Below are 13,772 nucleotides of genomic sequence, written 5' to 3'. Positions count from 1 at the left end.
CCATGAACTGTGAGATCATGACCTGAGCCGAAATTGGACGCTAAACCGACAGAGCCACCAGGCCCCCCACTAGTTAAAATTCTTAAAAGGCGATGTGGATCGCCATTTTTTTAAAGAAACTTTTGTTTACTTGTAAAATAAAGTTATCAATTAAATCTTGGTACATTTTATAAAAACAAGAGGTAAGGTTGTAATAAAATAGCAATAGCCTTGTCAGGCAACATACTATTTAACTCTGTGCAATAAAACACTTTGTTCATGCTATACTTATTCAACATAACTCACAGTTACTACAGACATTTCAGGAAGTTCATGGGACTCCCATGGACTTACTGTTGAAACTGAGAGATGTTTACAATCATAATATGCCATGGAAACTTGAAAACGTTACTTTTAGCAGGAGATAATGCTCATATTATTTGAATTGCTTCTAGCTGCTAAACAGCTGGGTTACAAGGACTGAAAGTGAAAAGCATTCTAAAAGCCCATGAACACTATTGTTCACACCTTTCTTCAGAACACACTTAACTTTAAACTTGTGTGACACATTTCATAGATAGCAAGCAACAGCACCCAGTACAAGCCTGAAGATGAAGTGCTGCTATGTAAACACTGCCACCTGTTCCCGTAAAAGAATTACAGGATATATACTCCAAAGCTGCCCCTTCCCGTAATTTCTATTGCATAGATCACATAATACGTGTATACACATATGTGTGTGTATATGCACATACAAAGAACATATTAAGATGGGGACACCTGGGTGGCTCAGTCAGTTAAGTGTCTCACTCTTGATCTCGGCTCAGGTCATGATCTCACAGTTAGTGGGTTTGAGCCCCACTTTGGGCTCTGTGCCAACAGCAGGGAGCCTGCTTGGGATTCTCTCCCTGCACCTGCCCCTGATCGCAAGTGCTCTCTCACTCAAAAAGAAAAAGAAAAAGGACTACGTTAAGACGACAGTGAAGTGTAATCACAGAGCAATTTATAGGCTGAATGTTTTGGGTTTTTTTTTACACGTTGCTTGATGGAAGATTTTCGTATTTTACAGTCGTTTAGTAGGCATTCTATCCACTGCACTTTTTGAAATTTGAAAGATATTGAAATAAATTTTTTCCAACATTTTGGTAACAGGCAGCATTCCCCAAAATACTTGTACCCTCTGTCTACATGACCTGTTTGATCTGGTAACAACTGACCACAAAGACTGACTCAGTGGACTAAATAGAAAAATGATGAAGGCAAAGATTACCAATTTGATGAACTCAGCACAGAGATTTCAAATAACTTAGCAGGTCGGGAGCAGATCAGTTGTCTAAAAAAAGCCATAACCAGTTAGTTTGGTGCTGCAGGTAGAAGAGCGCATGGTGGAAAATAGCAGGTGTTGGCTCGCTGGGTGACACCTGTCAGAAAGGTGCAGTATCCGGTGGAATGGAGAGGAGTGGCCTCATCCTGACTACGGGACTGAAAGTTGTGTTCACTGCACTTGTCTTCTGTACGCACAGTTCGAAGCCCCAAGGGAGTCCGGCTTTTACTATCTTTCTTAAAAAAAAAAAAAAAAAAGGTCAAAAAATTCATAATAGGCTATGATACTAGCCCTAACACATACCTGTCAATGTTACGGATATTGTCATAGAAAGATACCTTTTTTTTTTTTTTTAACGTTTATTTATTTTTGAGAGAGGGAGAGAGAGACAGAGCACGAGCAGGGGAGGAGCAGAAGAGAGAGACGGAGACACAGAATTTGAAGCAGGCTCCAGAATCTGAGCTGTCAGCACAGAGCCTGACACAGGGCTCAAACTAATAAACTGTGAGATCGTGACCTGACCCAAAGTCTGATGCCTAACCGACTGAGCCACCCAGGCGCCTCAAAAGATATCTTTCAAAAATCAGAACAGAGACTTAATTTTTTTAATCATAAGATTTGTACAATGTTTCTAGGATAGGATATTAAAAATGATTCAAATCCATGCATGATGGTAGATAATATTTCTAATTATTCCATTGAGTCCGTTTTTGGATCACCATTTTCATGGGGGTTTTTTTAAGTGTTTTAACTGATAAGTTGTACATTGATAGGAGAAAAAGTCTGTTTGCTTTCTGAAATCTCGTACTAGTTTCTCTGTAAGCATGCTACCAGAAGTTTTTGTTCTTGCCTCTTACCCAGCTCCTTCCTCTTTCCCTCCTCTCCCCTTCTCTTTCTCTCAGCAAGCTTGGCTTTTGTGGGAATGGGCGTACAATGTGAGGAAATTATGTTAGTTTGAGATTTCACTGTTCATTTTGGGAGAAGAACTGATTGGCTCAGTACATTAAGCTTCTGACTTCAGCTCAGGTCATGAACTAACCGTTCGTGAGTTCGAGCCCCACCTCAGGCTCTGTGCTGACAGCTCAGAGCCTGGAGCCTGCTTTGCATGCATTCATTCTCATTCTCTCTCTCTCTCTCTCTCTCTCTCTCTCTGTCTCTGTCTCTCTCCACCCCTCCCCTGCTTATGCTCTCTCTCTCAAAAATAAATAAACAACAACAAAAAAAGCAAAGCCTGATATTTAGAGGACCATAATAAACCTATTGAAATGTGAGTATTATTTAGCTAAATAGTACAGATTTTCTTGTGAAGGGAAAACCAGGGTTTTCCTTGTCTTTTAGACTTAAAAGTAACTGAATATCTGCTCTACAGATAGAATTATCAGTATGGATTATCATTATGGGTAATGGTGGATTGGGTGTCAGAGGACCTAGGTTCTGATCCCAGAGCAAAGTATTTAACATTCTGGGGTTCAGTATTCTCCTCTTGAAAGTGAAGCATTTGAACTAGATAGAACTGGAAGAGACTTTAGAGATACTCTGTTGATAGTCAGGTATTCAATTATTGAGTCCACCTAACCCTGTGGAAAATCCAGTTAGACCATACATCTTTAGTAGTTTTATTATCTTTTTGTTGTTGTTGTTGCTGTTAAAGTAATCTCTATGTGAGGCTCAAATTCACAACCCCAAGATCAAGAGCCACATGCTCTACCAACTTAGCCAGCCAGGTGCCCCAGTGATTTTATTATTTCTATGTTGGTTTTGAGTGACAGTATTTGGTTCTCACCTTTCTCCATAAATATCAAAAGGAAACATTAATGTGATCTTTACTTCTTACAGGTTCAGCATGCACTGAAAAAATCTGAGAAGGCTTTGGATACCCTAAACAAAGCCATTGTTATTGATCCCAAGAACCCTCTATGCAAATTTCACAGAGCCTCAGTTTTATTTGCAAATGAAAAATATAAGGTAAGATACATATTTTAATGGTTTTCAGCATTTTATTGCTTAAGTTTTGCCCCTTCTTTCAATAAACCAAAAGTTATTTATAGTTTTCATCTCTGATAGTTTATTTTCCCATTTTCAAAAGCTATTTATTTTCTTTTGTGATTTTTATTTTTTCATGAAATACTGATATGCAGGATGAGTGTGTGGCTACTTAGGAATATGTCATTATCCCTTATAAAGATTCCGTATATAGAACGGCAGTTTTTCCATCAGGGAGTTATCTTAAAGGTAAGACCTAAACCATCCCCTAAGACCAATATATCTGAGCAGGTGACAAATGAATGTTTGTGCATAATCCAACAAATATGTACTGAGTACCTGCCTATTCCATGTCAGGGACTAGGGATAAAGGGGCAAAAGCAAAGCAATCACATTTCCTACCTTTGAAGAGCTCACCAGCTAGCACCCTTCCAGAGGGACAATAGACATTAATCAAATAATCACAAAAAAAGTGCGTGCTGAGTACATAAAGGAAAAGTATAGTGAGTTATAAAAGCTTAGAACAAGGCTACTTGATCTAGTCTGATGTGTTTCTCTCTTTAGTTCTCACTCTGTTTTCCCAATTACGGAGCTGTAGCCTGAAAAAAATACATACATACATATACTGAGAAAAGAAGAGAAGGAAAATTGAGAAAGAGAAAAGAGGCATAAAGTGACATGGGTTTTTTTGTTATCATTTACTGAATCACAAACCATGACTCCAAAGTGTTGATTGAAAGTTCAGTTTACTTTTTTAATAAATTTAGGCTCTTCTTTCTAAAAAGAGTAAAAACTTACCGAAGAAACAAAAAACCCAAAGTTAAGTGCACAGAAAATGTTGGACCAAATAATCCATTTCAGTAGACTCTCCCAAGAAGTCAGTTCTTCCAGTACACATTGACATTTGCTGAAATTGAAAAATACAAGACCAATATTAAGCTCTTAACATTTGCAGACTAATAAAGATATATAAGGGATCAGTCATCTAATTTATTCGTTGTCATTTATTCAGTGATTTCCACTAATCTTACTCTGTTTTTCTTTATCAAAGAAGTGGATGTCTAGTCCTTACTGTTTTTGTTCTTTTATAAAAGCTTCTTTTAAATCTAATAAACAACTTTTAGGGACGCCTGGCTGGCTCAGTTGGTTAAGCACCCAACTCTTCGGCTCAGGTCACGGTCTCACTGTCATAAGATCAAACCGGTGTCAGGCTCTGCGCTGGGCATAGACCTTTTGCTTAAGATTCTCTCCCTCAGCCCCTCCCCAGCTTGCGCCACGTGCATACACACTCTCCAAAAAAAAAAGGAAAAAGAAAAAAATAGATCTAATAAGCACTTTTCAACTTTAACTTGTTCTTTGAGGTGCTGTAATTGTAATTCATCATTTGTTTTCATGTTTTTGCTTCACTGGACCTCTTTATTTATTTATTTTTTTTAGGTTTATTTGTTTATTTTGAGAGAGAGTGAGCAGGGGAAGGATGGGGGGTGGGTAAGGGGGGGAGACTCCCAAGAAGTCTCCGTACTGTCAACACAGAGCCCCCCACACAGAGCCCAAACACGAACCATGAGAACCATGAGATCGTGACCTGAGCCGAAACCAAGAGTCAGCCACTTAACCAACTGAGCCACCCAGGCACCCCTGTAACCTCTTTAGATATGGGGTCAGGTTCTTCAGTTGAAGGATTTTATTCAATTATTCTTAAGGCCATTTTAATGCCAACACACCTACCAGATATTATGCCATTTAAGTCAGCCCTGTACTTGCTTCAAGAAGCCCAAGTTCTAATCTTTCCCGTTGTTCAAGTTATAGCCATTTTTGAGTATCAGCTAAATTATAAGACCTACTTTGAAGCACGGGTGTATCCAGTATACCTATATTAAAATAATATAAAAAGGGGCATAAGTAAAAGTTACTGATTGCTTCCAAAATGTCTTGGCTCCAAAATGAAAATCCAATGTTGTTAGAGGGCCACCTCAACCTCTCTGTGGCAAAAGCATTGCTAATATCACCCCATTTAATGTGCTGTAAATCTTAAGTCTTTTTAGGGCAAAAATGAGAACTCTGACACTATGTTAGACACTGTTTCTCAATGAGTCTTTGTAATTAGATTATCAAGGTGGGGAGGTATGATAGATGCATGAAATTTTTATAACAATTACAACACAGTGAGAAAAGCTGTCAGTTCTGAAACGTGTGTGGTGTAGCAGCGAAGGATTGGAGTGCATTGTTCCGACTGAGATTGCTTTAAAGCAGTGATTCTCAAAGTGTGGTCTGAGAACATCTGGAGGTCCCCAGAAATCCTTTCAAGGAGTAAACAAGGTCAAAATTATCTTCATAATAATATTTAGATGTTATTTGCCTTTTTCACTCTTATTCTCACGAATGTACAGTGGAATTTTTCAAAAGCTACATGACATAATGGATTGAATGCAGAAGCAGATAAGAGAGTGCAGCTATTTTCTGTCAACCAGAGATTTGCAAAAATATTAACCAATGCCATTATTCTTACTGACTTATTATTCTGAAAAAGTTATTTTTCATTAAAAAGATATTATCTGTGTTAACAAGTAATGGCTTTGTTGTTACTTTTAAATTAATGGATCAATATTTTTTAAGCTTTTCAAGTTTTAATTTCTGATATGGTAAGTATTGATAGCTATAGCCCACATTAACAAAAATTCTTCGGGTTCCTCAATAAACGTTAAGAGTATAAAGAGGTCTGGAGACCCAACAAGTGTGAGAACTGCTTCTCTGTGGTATTACAAGTCAGCCCCAGGCTTCTTCATTGTGATACAGGCTTCATCAGTCCCTGTCAGTAATGTCGGACAGGTGTAACCGTGATCGTTAAGTAACTAATATCCATGACCACAGATCTTTTATCTTGAGACTTTATTCCGTGTATATTTTACAATATTTACTAGTATGGAAGGAAAAGAGAACAGTCTACCTCGTAGACTTACCACATGTAGTAAATCTTCCATTCCTAGACAGGCAGATGTGATTCTCAGACCCATTGCGCCCAGCAGTCCTTTGAGTTTATTTCTCGTGTGTTGCCAGCAGTTAGGAACATGTGAAATGTTCAGGCTGCACCAGAGCCCCCTACATACTTGTGTAAAAAACACAGCCTTTGACACAAACACACTGTCCCAAGAGAGTGTGCACGCGCGTTTGTGTGTGTGTGTGCCTTTACTCTTTTCTCAATCCTTTTTATTACAGAAAATTTCACACATCACTCTAGTATGGTAACGAATCTGTGGAATCTACCACACAGCTACTTTCACACTGCTTTCCACAAAAATATTGTATGTGAACCTTTCATTTTAGATACTGCCAGTAGAAATTTTACAAAAGCCAAGAAATTACATTTGGCCTTAGGTGAAGGGAGGGTGGGATGGGACTGTATTAAACTTTTTTATAACTGGGAAGTAAGATTGGTTCCTTTCCACCCTTTTCAGAGAAATAAAACTAAAGTCTTATACCAATCAACGTATAAATCCTCTTATGTTACCTAAATTCTATAATCCTCTGATACATTTGCGAGCCCACTATCTTTGATCACTGCTTTAGTCCTTGTATCTCTGTGGGGGCTTTTTATGAAAGTAATAGGCCTGTTACCAAACAACTCAAATAATATGAAAGTATAAAAAAAATACGAGGTTGAATGTGCCTTATAAGCTGACCCTCCAAGGGAGGAGCATTATTAACAACTCAGAACACACTTCTCTAGATCTTTTTCTCATCATGTACATATTTTTAATTGTAACAAAGTAGGCTTACACTACTGTGGTAGGCGGAGTAATGACCCCTCGAGGATGTCCAGGCCCTAATCCTTGGTTCCTGTGACTATGTTACCTTACACGGCAGAAGAAACTTTGCAGATGTGATTAAGGATGTGGACCTTGAGTTGGGGAGAGTATCCTGTGTTATTCAGGTGGGCCCAGTCTGATCACGTGGCTCTTAAAGATCACATGGAGGATCTTTGCCAGCTGTGGTCAGAACCAACGTGAGAAGGCCTCGGCCCACGTCTGTTGCCTTTGAAGACGGAGGAAGGAGGCTACAAGCCAAAAAATGCGGGCAGCCTTTAAGAAGTCTGGGAAGAAAGGCAGGGAGACAGATAACCCTCAGAAAGGAAGACACCTTGATTTTAGCCCAGTGTGATTCAAATTGTATTTCTAATGCACAGACTATAAGATGAAAAAATGTGTTTTATTTGCCATCAAAATTGTGGTAATTTGTTATGACAAAATAAGAAGCTAATACAACTACACGTATTCTGTAATTTGCTTTTTCTTCCACTTTAACGTTTCTGTGGATAGATATTTGGTATTTATCTTTTTTTTTTTTTTTAACCTGACTTACTTTGGATTTTGTTTTACTACAAAGAGGTATGTATAGAGAAGAAAAGTAGATAATCTCTGTGGACATTAAAGAGAAATAAAGTATAATATTTATTTTAGAAAATTCAAAAAATTGAGAAAGCTGCCATGTTAAAAATAGAAAGTCTTCCCCTTTACCTCAGTCATCCCCTCTCCAAAGGTAAGCCACCTTTACCTTGATTAGGGGCATATAGGTATTGATTTCTGCCAGAAAAAAAAGGAAACATATATGTGCTCACATAAGTGTATTTATAAAGTGTTTATGAGAATACCCACATAACTATTTGTATATGTGTCATATATATGTTTTGTTGCAAAAGAAATAGTATTGCACATACTTTATTGTATCTTTTTTTTTTTTTTTTTTTAGCATAGAGTTAAGTACCTACAGATCTAGTGTTCCATAGAGGATGGACCATAATTTATTTTAACTAGGCTGTGATTAGACACGCCTTCATTGCTTCTAATGATTTGCAGTAACATGTTGAATGGAATCTTCTTACAAAGATGGCTTAATGAACTTTTTTGAATATGTCCCTGGGATAAATTCCTAGCAGCAGGATTGCTGAATTAATGGTTACATGCAGTTTTTAACATAATAGGTAATGCTAAATAGAGTTCACAAACAGGCTTTGCATCAGTTCACATTTCCACCTTCAGTGATGAGAATGCCTCATTCCCCTCAGTCATGGTAACTTTATATATCAAGTTATTTTTATTTTTGTCCATTTGCTTAGGTGAAAAGCAGACAGTATCTCAGTTGGGGACCCAGTTTTATTTTTGATCATCATGTCTTTCTTTTAAATACAAATCTTTTTTCTCTATCTTTTCTCTCAATTTCCCCAACCCCTTTAGCGATGATCAAAAGATTTGTAGACAATTTTGACTTAATTCAGAGGGTTAAATTTTAGACTCTTCATCATTAGTTAAAATAGCAGGTTGGTATTCAAAGCTTGGTGCTTGCATCAGGGAGAAGGTCTATGAACAGAATTTCAGAATTATTTTGTTCTGCAACTTAGTTTCCGAAGCTCTTACACACACAGTGTAATGGAGCATTGTTATTTTATATAAAACGGTGGCCAAAGCAAGTATTGTCACCACCTGCGTGTGTGTGTTCTCAGTGTACTCTGGTGAATTCCTGCCATTTCTTAGTCCCTGTTGTCATAAGTATTTTTCATGCATTTTATTTCATGACAAGAATTAATGCAAGAAGGAAGTGCATTGATAAAGATCTAGTAAGCTTTAGTTAAGATGATTTGGGAAATCAAATAACACTTGCTTAGTTAGAACTTTGTAAAATTTTGCTACTCTGTTTTTCTTTGCTTTTTTCAGTCTGCTTTACAAGAACTTGAAGAATTGAAACAAATTGTTCCCAAAGAATCCCTCGTTTACTTCTTAATAGGAAAGGTAAAGATTGGGGCCAAGGTCCTAAACTGTGACTTTCGTAACATTAACTTCTGAAGGAGAAATATTATACATATTATGCAACATCTCTTGAGCAAACTCAACTAGATCTCTGAACTAAATGCTCTGGGAATGAAGAACAGAGTTAGTTATAAGATCTAAGAAGATGATATCCTGCTGAAGGAATAAGAACATACACCGTATATCCTAACCATACTATGGTTTTGGAAGTATATTAGCACTTGCAGCCAGTGGCCGTGAGTTCATCACTGAGACTATATCTTGGAAAGCTCTTAGCTTCCAATTATCCAAAAAATATGTAGGCATCCCCCCCAAAAAGTCAATTAATGCCTGGTGTTGTCTTAATTAGAAGAAACGACTTCCGAGATTTCCAAAGCCAGACTAGTAAGGACTTTACAGACTGGGCCCCTAAATGCCAACTGGTTAAGGAGGCTGAGAACGGTGGACAGGTGTTCGGAGTTGATATAACAACGTTTGAAATCAGTGGAAATGAATTGCTAATCAAGCAGCTTATAGTCCGTTTCTTTCAATTGTCATTGATCCAATCAGAATGTGATTTATTGGAAGCTCACTATTGGAGAGACAGAGACAAGGAATTCTGAAAATATCTATATCAAAAGTAACTCAAAAGTTAGTCTGAGTTCCTCTGTAGGATGAAAATGACCTACTCATCAGAATGGGTTTACAGCATGTAAATTAGAAGCCTATTTAAATTGTTAATGTTTAGGATTTTATAATTGAAGCTCACAACTTAATGAAAAATGTAGTGCTGCTGTTTATTTTTAGGTTTACAAGAAGTTAGGTCAAACGCACCTCGCCCTGATGAATTTCTCTTGGGCTATGGATTTAGATCCTAAAGGAGCCAATAACCAGATTAAAGAGGCAATTGACAAGCGCTACCTTCCAGATGATGAGGAGCCAATAACCCAAGAAGAGCAAATCAGTGAGTACCATCCATATGAATTAGATTTCTAAGTGTATCGAACCAGAGGGCTAGTAAAACATCAACTCAGAGGTAGGCAGAGCAGTACAGATATTTCTTTATGACACAGAGTAAACATTTTTTCAAGTATTGAGTATTCAGAAAGCTACCTTTTGCATAAGAATTTGTGGGCTGCTTTTTAATTTTCTTTTTTTTTTTTTTTTTAAGTTTATTTGAGAGAGAGAGAGAACGAGTTGGGGAGGGGCAGAGAGAGAGGGAGAATCCCAAGCAGATTCCACGCTCCATGCTGAGCCCAACATGGGGCTCAGTCTCATGACCCTGAGATCATGACCTAAGCCAAAATCAAGAGGCGGACGCTTAACCAACTGAGCCACCCAGGCACCCCTAACTTATTTTTCTAACCATGGTATATTCTTTATACCAAATAGAATTTTAGGGAAATTAAATTAGGGCAATATATTAACAAAGTGCATGTGGAGTCAGGTAACTAGTCTCGGTTTTGAACCTAATTTGCTGTGTGACTTTAACAAATCCTTGGCAGATTTTTACCTGGACCTCAGTTTAAGTTTAAATATGTAACTAATGCCTGCCTGCCTTATCTGCTTCATAGGAATTCAGAGTGGGATGGGCAGGATGATAGATGTGACAATATGTTGAAGACATTATAAGTGATAAGTAAATGAATAATAAATTTGTGCACATTTTTAAAAATATATTTAATTTTTTTTAACATTTATTTAGTTTTGAAAGGCAGAGCACTAACATGGAAGGGGGCACCGAGAGAGACTCCGAAACAGGCTTCATACTCTGAGCTGAGCACAGACCCCAACTCGGGGCTTGAACTCGTGAACCTTGAGATCATGACCTGAGCCGACGTCAGATGCTTAACCGACTAAGCCACCCAGGGGCCCCAATTTTGCACATTTTAAAGTATTGACAGATCTGCAGTAACTATTCAAATTCTATGAAGCTCTGGCAAATTCACAATCCAAAAATATGGCTTATATGTATTAATTGAAGGGTCAAGAGGAAGGAACAGAGTTTAAGGCAGTAGTAAATACTCTATCCCTAAATTGAGTATATATCTTAAAATAAGTAGTGAGAACTAAGTCCTCACATAATAGTATTTTTTTAGGGCCACCTGGGTAGCTCAGTCAGTTAGGCGTCTGACCCTTAGTTTTGACTCAGGTCATGATCTCATGGTTCATGAGATCGAGCCCCACGTCAGGCTCCGCACTAACGGCACAGAGCCTGGTTGGGATTCTCTCTCTCCCCCTCTCTCTTTCTGCCCCTCCCTCACTCATGCACATGTGCTCTCTCTCAAGTAAATAAATACTTTTTTTAAAAAAAAGTAGTATTTTTTAATAAGAGAATTGAGAAACTTCTGATGAGGCAAACTAAGATGGTTTTTTCCAGAAAACTTGGCAAAAGGCTGTAATTAAAATTATAATTCCTATAATCCCAATAACCCTTTTTGAACTGAGGGTTATATTCTATATTTCTGTGGACTAGCAGGGACTCCCAGAGGGGAGTCAACAGTTGGAGGGAATGTCAGTCTTTTTTTAATGTCATGGAGAACTAGTTCTAATTCCTAGTGTTGGAATAAGGAATTTATTAGGGAGAGGTAGCTTTGTTAAAACTCTTAAAGGTTAAATGCAGTAAACCAGTCTTGTCAGACATGCTGTAAAATAAGGAATCTGAATTGCATTTGATTGAAGGATGTCAGGATTTTAAGGGCCTTAATTTAAGATCTCATCTCTACGTAGAATAGTCTCCCTTGTTTTCATGAACCAACAAGAGATATTCATCAGACACCTGACTGTAGACTTTTGTTTTATTTTTAAAGTGGGAACAGATGAATCCCAGGAGAGCAGCATGACAGACGCAGACGACACACAACTTCATGCAGCTGAAAGTGATGAGTTTTAACTTCCGGAAACCAGACTTTTGCAACTGGATGTGTGATTAGTGCTGACATGTTTCTTGTCCCTCCATATACTGAGTCTTCACTCTTGAGCCGGCAGTGTCATCATCCATCACTTAGACAATGAGTGTGCCACTTTCATTGGACCCTGACTGTACACAGAATGAAAGGCAGTGCAATATTTAGCTGCTAACAAGACTGGCTCTTTCACCAGTACGAATGACAATTTAAGGGGGTAAGATGGGGAACTTTCTTTTCTTTTCTTTTTCTTTAATCTCCCTTTGTTGAAAGCTATCATGGAAGGAAGAGTTAACGTTTTATCTTGAAGGAACCGTTAGGTATGGAAAATAGTGATGAACCAGAATTTTTTGGTCGTTTTCCAAAAATTTGTTTTCATTTGGTTCTGTTCCTGATTAACAGAGAGACTGACCTTCATTTCTAGGTTCTTCAAGAATGGTGTTAGCAAGTGCCAGATGGAACAATAAAAGACATTGCCTATAACAGAGTAACTTGATTGCCAAGGAATGTAAATTACCTTAAACTTGCAGTGTCTCCCATAAACAAATGTAATGGGCATATTGGGACTCATGTGTAGGAATCAAATATCCCTCCATACAGCGTACACTTATTCTTGGCAAGAATGCTTTAATGTCTAACCAAGAATTTTAATTTATTCATCTTGCTTCAAAGTGTTGATCATTGTCTTGGTATTGCAGACTTTCAAGTTGTTCCCTTACCATTTTGCCTCTTCTCTTTGAGCTCTGTGGGATCACCTTAAACATTCAGAGATGATAGAGTGTTTGCCCACTGAAAAGCCAAAACAAGGCCCTTAATAACCATTTATGTTCACCATAAGAATCAAAATGAGAACACTAAAGTGGAGAGACTTAAAAGAGATCATGATAGCAAAGCCTTAATACAATCAAAATTGTACCATGACCTTGAATCTATATTTGTTCAAGAAAGTATCCCTTTGACTTTTCTAAGTGTTTAAGCAGGGTGCAAGAATGTGTAGTTACCTTTGGTTGAGGTCATTTCCATTCTTTTCAGCTCTCTGCTTCAAATTATTTTCAGTAGTGTGAGTCACCAAAACGTTTACCAAGAGTGATTGGGTTTAGGGTATTAGAAATTTTTAGCTGGGGGGAAAAAAACAACCATTCTTATGAAGGAGATGAGTTCTCTCCTGAGTGTGTCGTAATATAGATTGGTGTCTTTGGGGAATGGCCACAATTTTAAAGATCTAATTATGCATAATAAAATGGGAATTATTGGAATTTCACAGTAACAGATTTAAAGTCTTAAATTGTGTATCTCCTTTATTGTAATGTATTGAAATTTTTAGAGAAACTTTAGTTGTTAACATTTTTTTAAGTGCCAATGTCAGAATATAACAAATTATAGTTTCTTACGAACGACAGGCCTACGGTTATTATTTTGGATTCTTTGATGAAGGACAAATTTATCTACTGGTTACCTGTACGTGTTAGTCAAGTTGTGAAAATAAGGTGGACTACAGAAGATGTGAAGAAAATTTTAGCCTGTAGGCTCAGTTACTTTCTATCATTTACTATTAATCTCACTTGAATGTGGATTAGATACCATTATAAATTAATTCAAGTCCGAGTCTTAGATTAGGCAATTGGTGCCAGAGAGGTATTTAACAAAATTTCCTACCTAAATCTATGTAATATGTGCTGCTTAAAAAAATAATTTATAAGAAAAAAGAAAGTTTGGGAGTAAATGAAGATCATTAAAAATTCCCAAAGGCTAGCACTTGGATTCTAACAAATATTCCATTTTATTCATTAATTCTGTAAT

The 13,772-nt window shown here is 37.5% G+C and overlaps 1 protein-coding gene across 6 annotated transcripts in view; it reads left to right on the top strand.

The window, feature by feature from the left end:
• Window positions 1-13,243, top strand: part of CDC27 (cell division cycle 27) — a 65,955-nt gene extending 52,712 nt beyond the window's left edge. For 3 of the 6 annotated variants that reach the window (XM_042917488.1, XM_042917484.1, XM_042917483.1), the window contains 4 exons: window positions 3,140-3,268; window positions 8,995-9,069; window positions 9,874-10,030; window positions 11,877-13,243. In XM_042917488.1, the coding sequence (XP_042773422.1) occupies window positions 3,140-3,268; window positions 8,995-9,069; window positions 9,874-10,030; window positions 11,877-11,959 (444 nt within the window). In that variant the 3' untranslated portion in view covers window positions 11,960-13,243. Of the gene's footprint in view, window positions 1-3,139; window positions 3,269-8,994; window positions 9,070-9,854; window positions 10,031-11,876 lie in introns of those variants that run through there. The other 3 variants (XM_042917487.1, XM_042917486.1, XM_042917485.1) reach the window with 2 other exon arrangements.
• Window positions 13,244-13,772: the final 529 nt, after the last annotated feature.

The sequence above is a fragment of the Panthera leo genome, chromosome E1 (genome assembly GCF_018350215.1).
Source record: "Panthera leo isolate Ple1 chromosome E1, P.leo_Ple1_pat1.1, whole genome shotgun sequence".
NCBI lineage: Eukaryota > Metazoa > Chordata > Mammalia > Carnivora > Felidae > Panthera > Panthera leo.
This window is presented reverse-complemented; position numbering and strand designations above follow the sequence as displayed.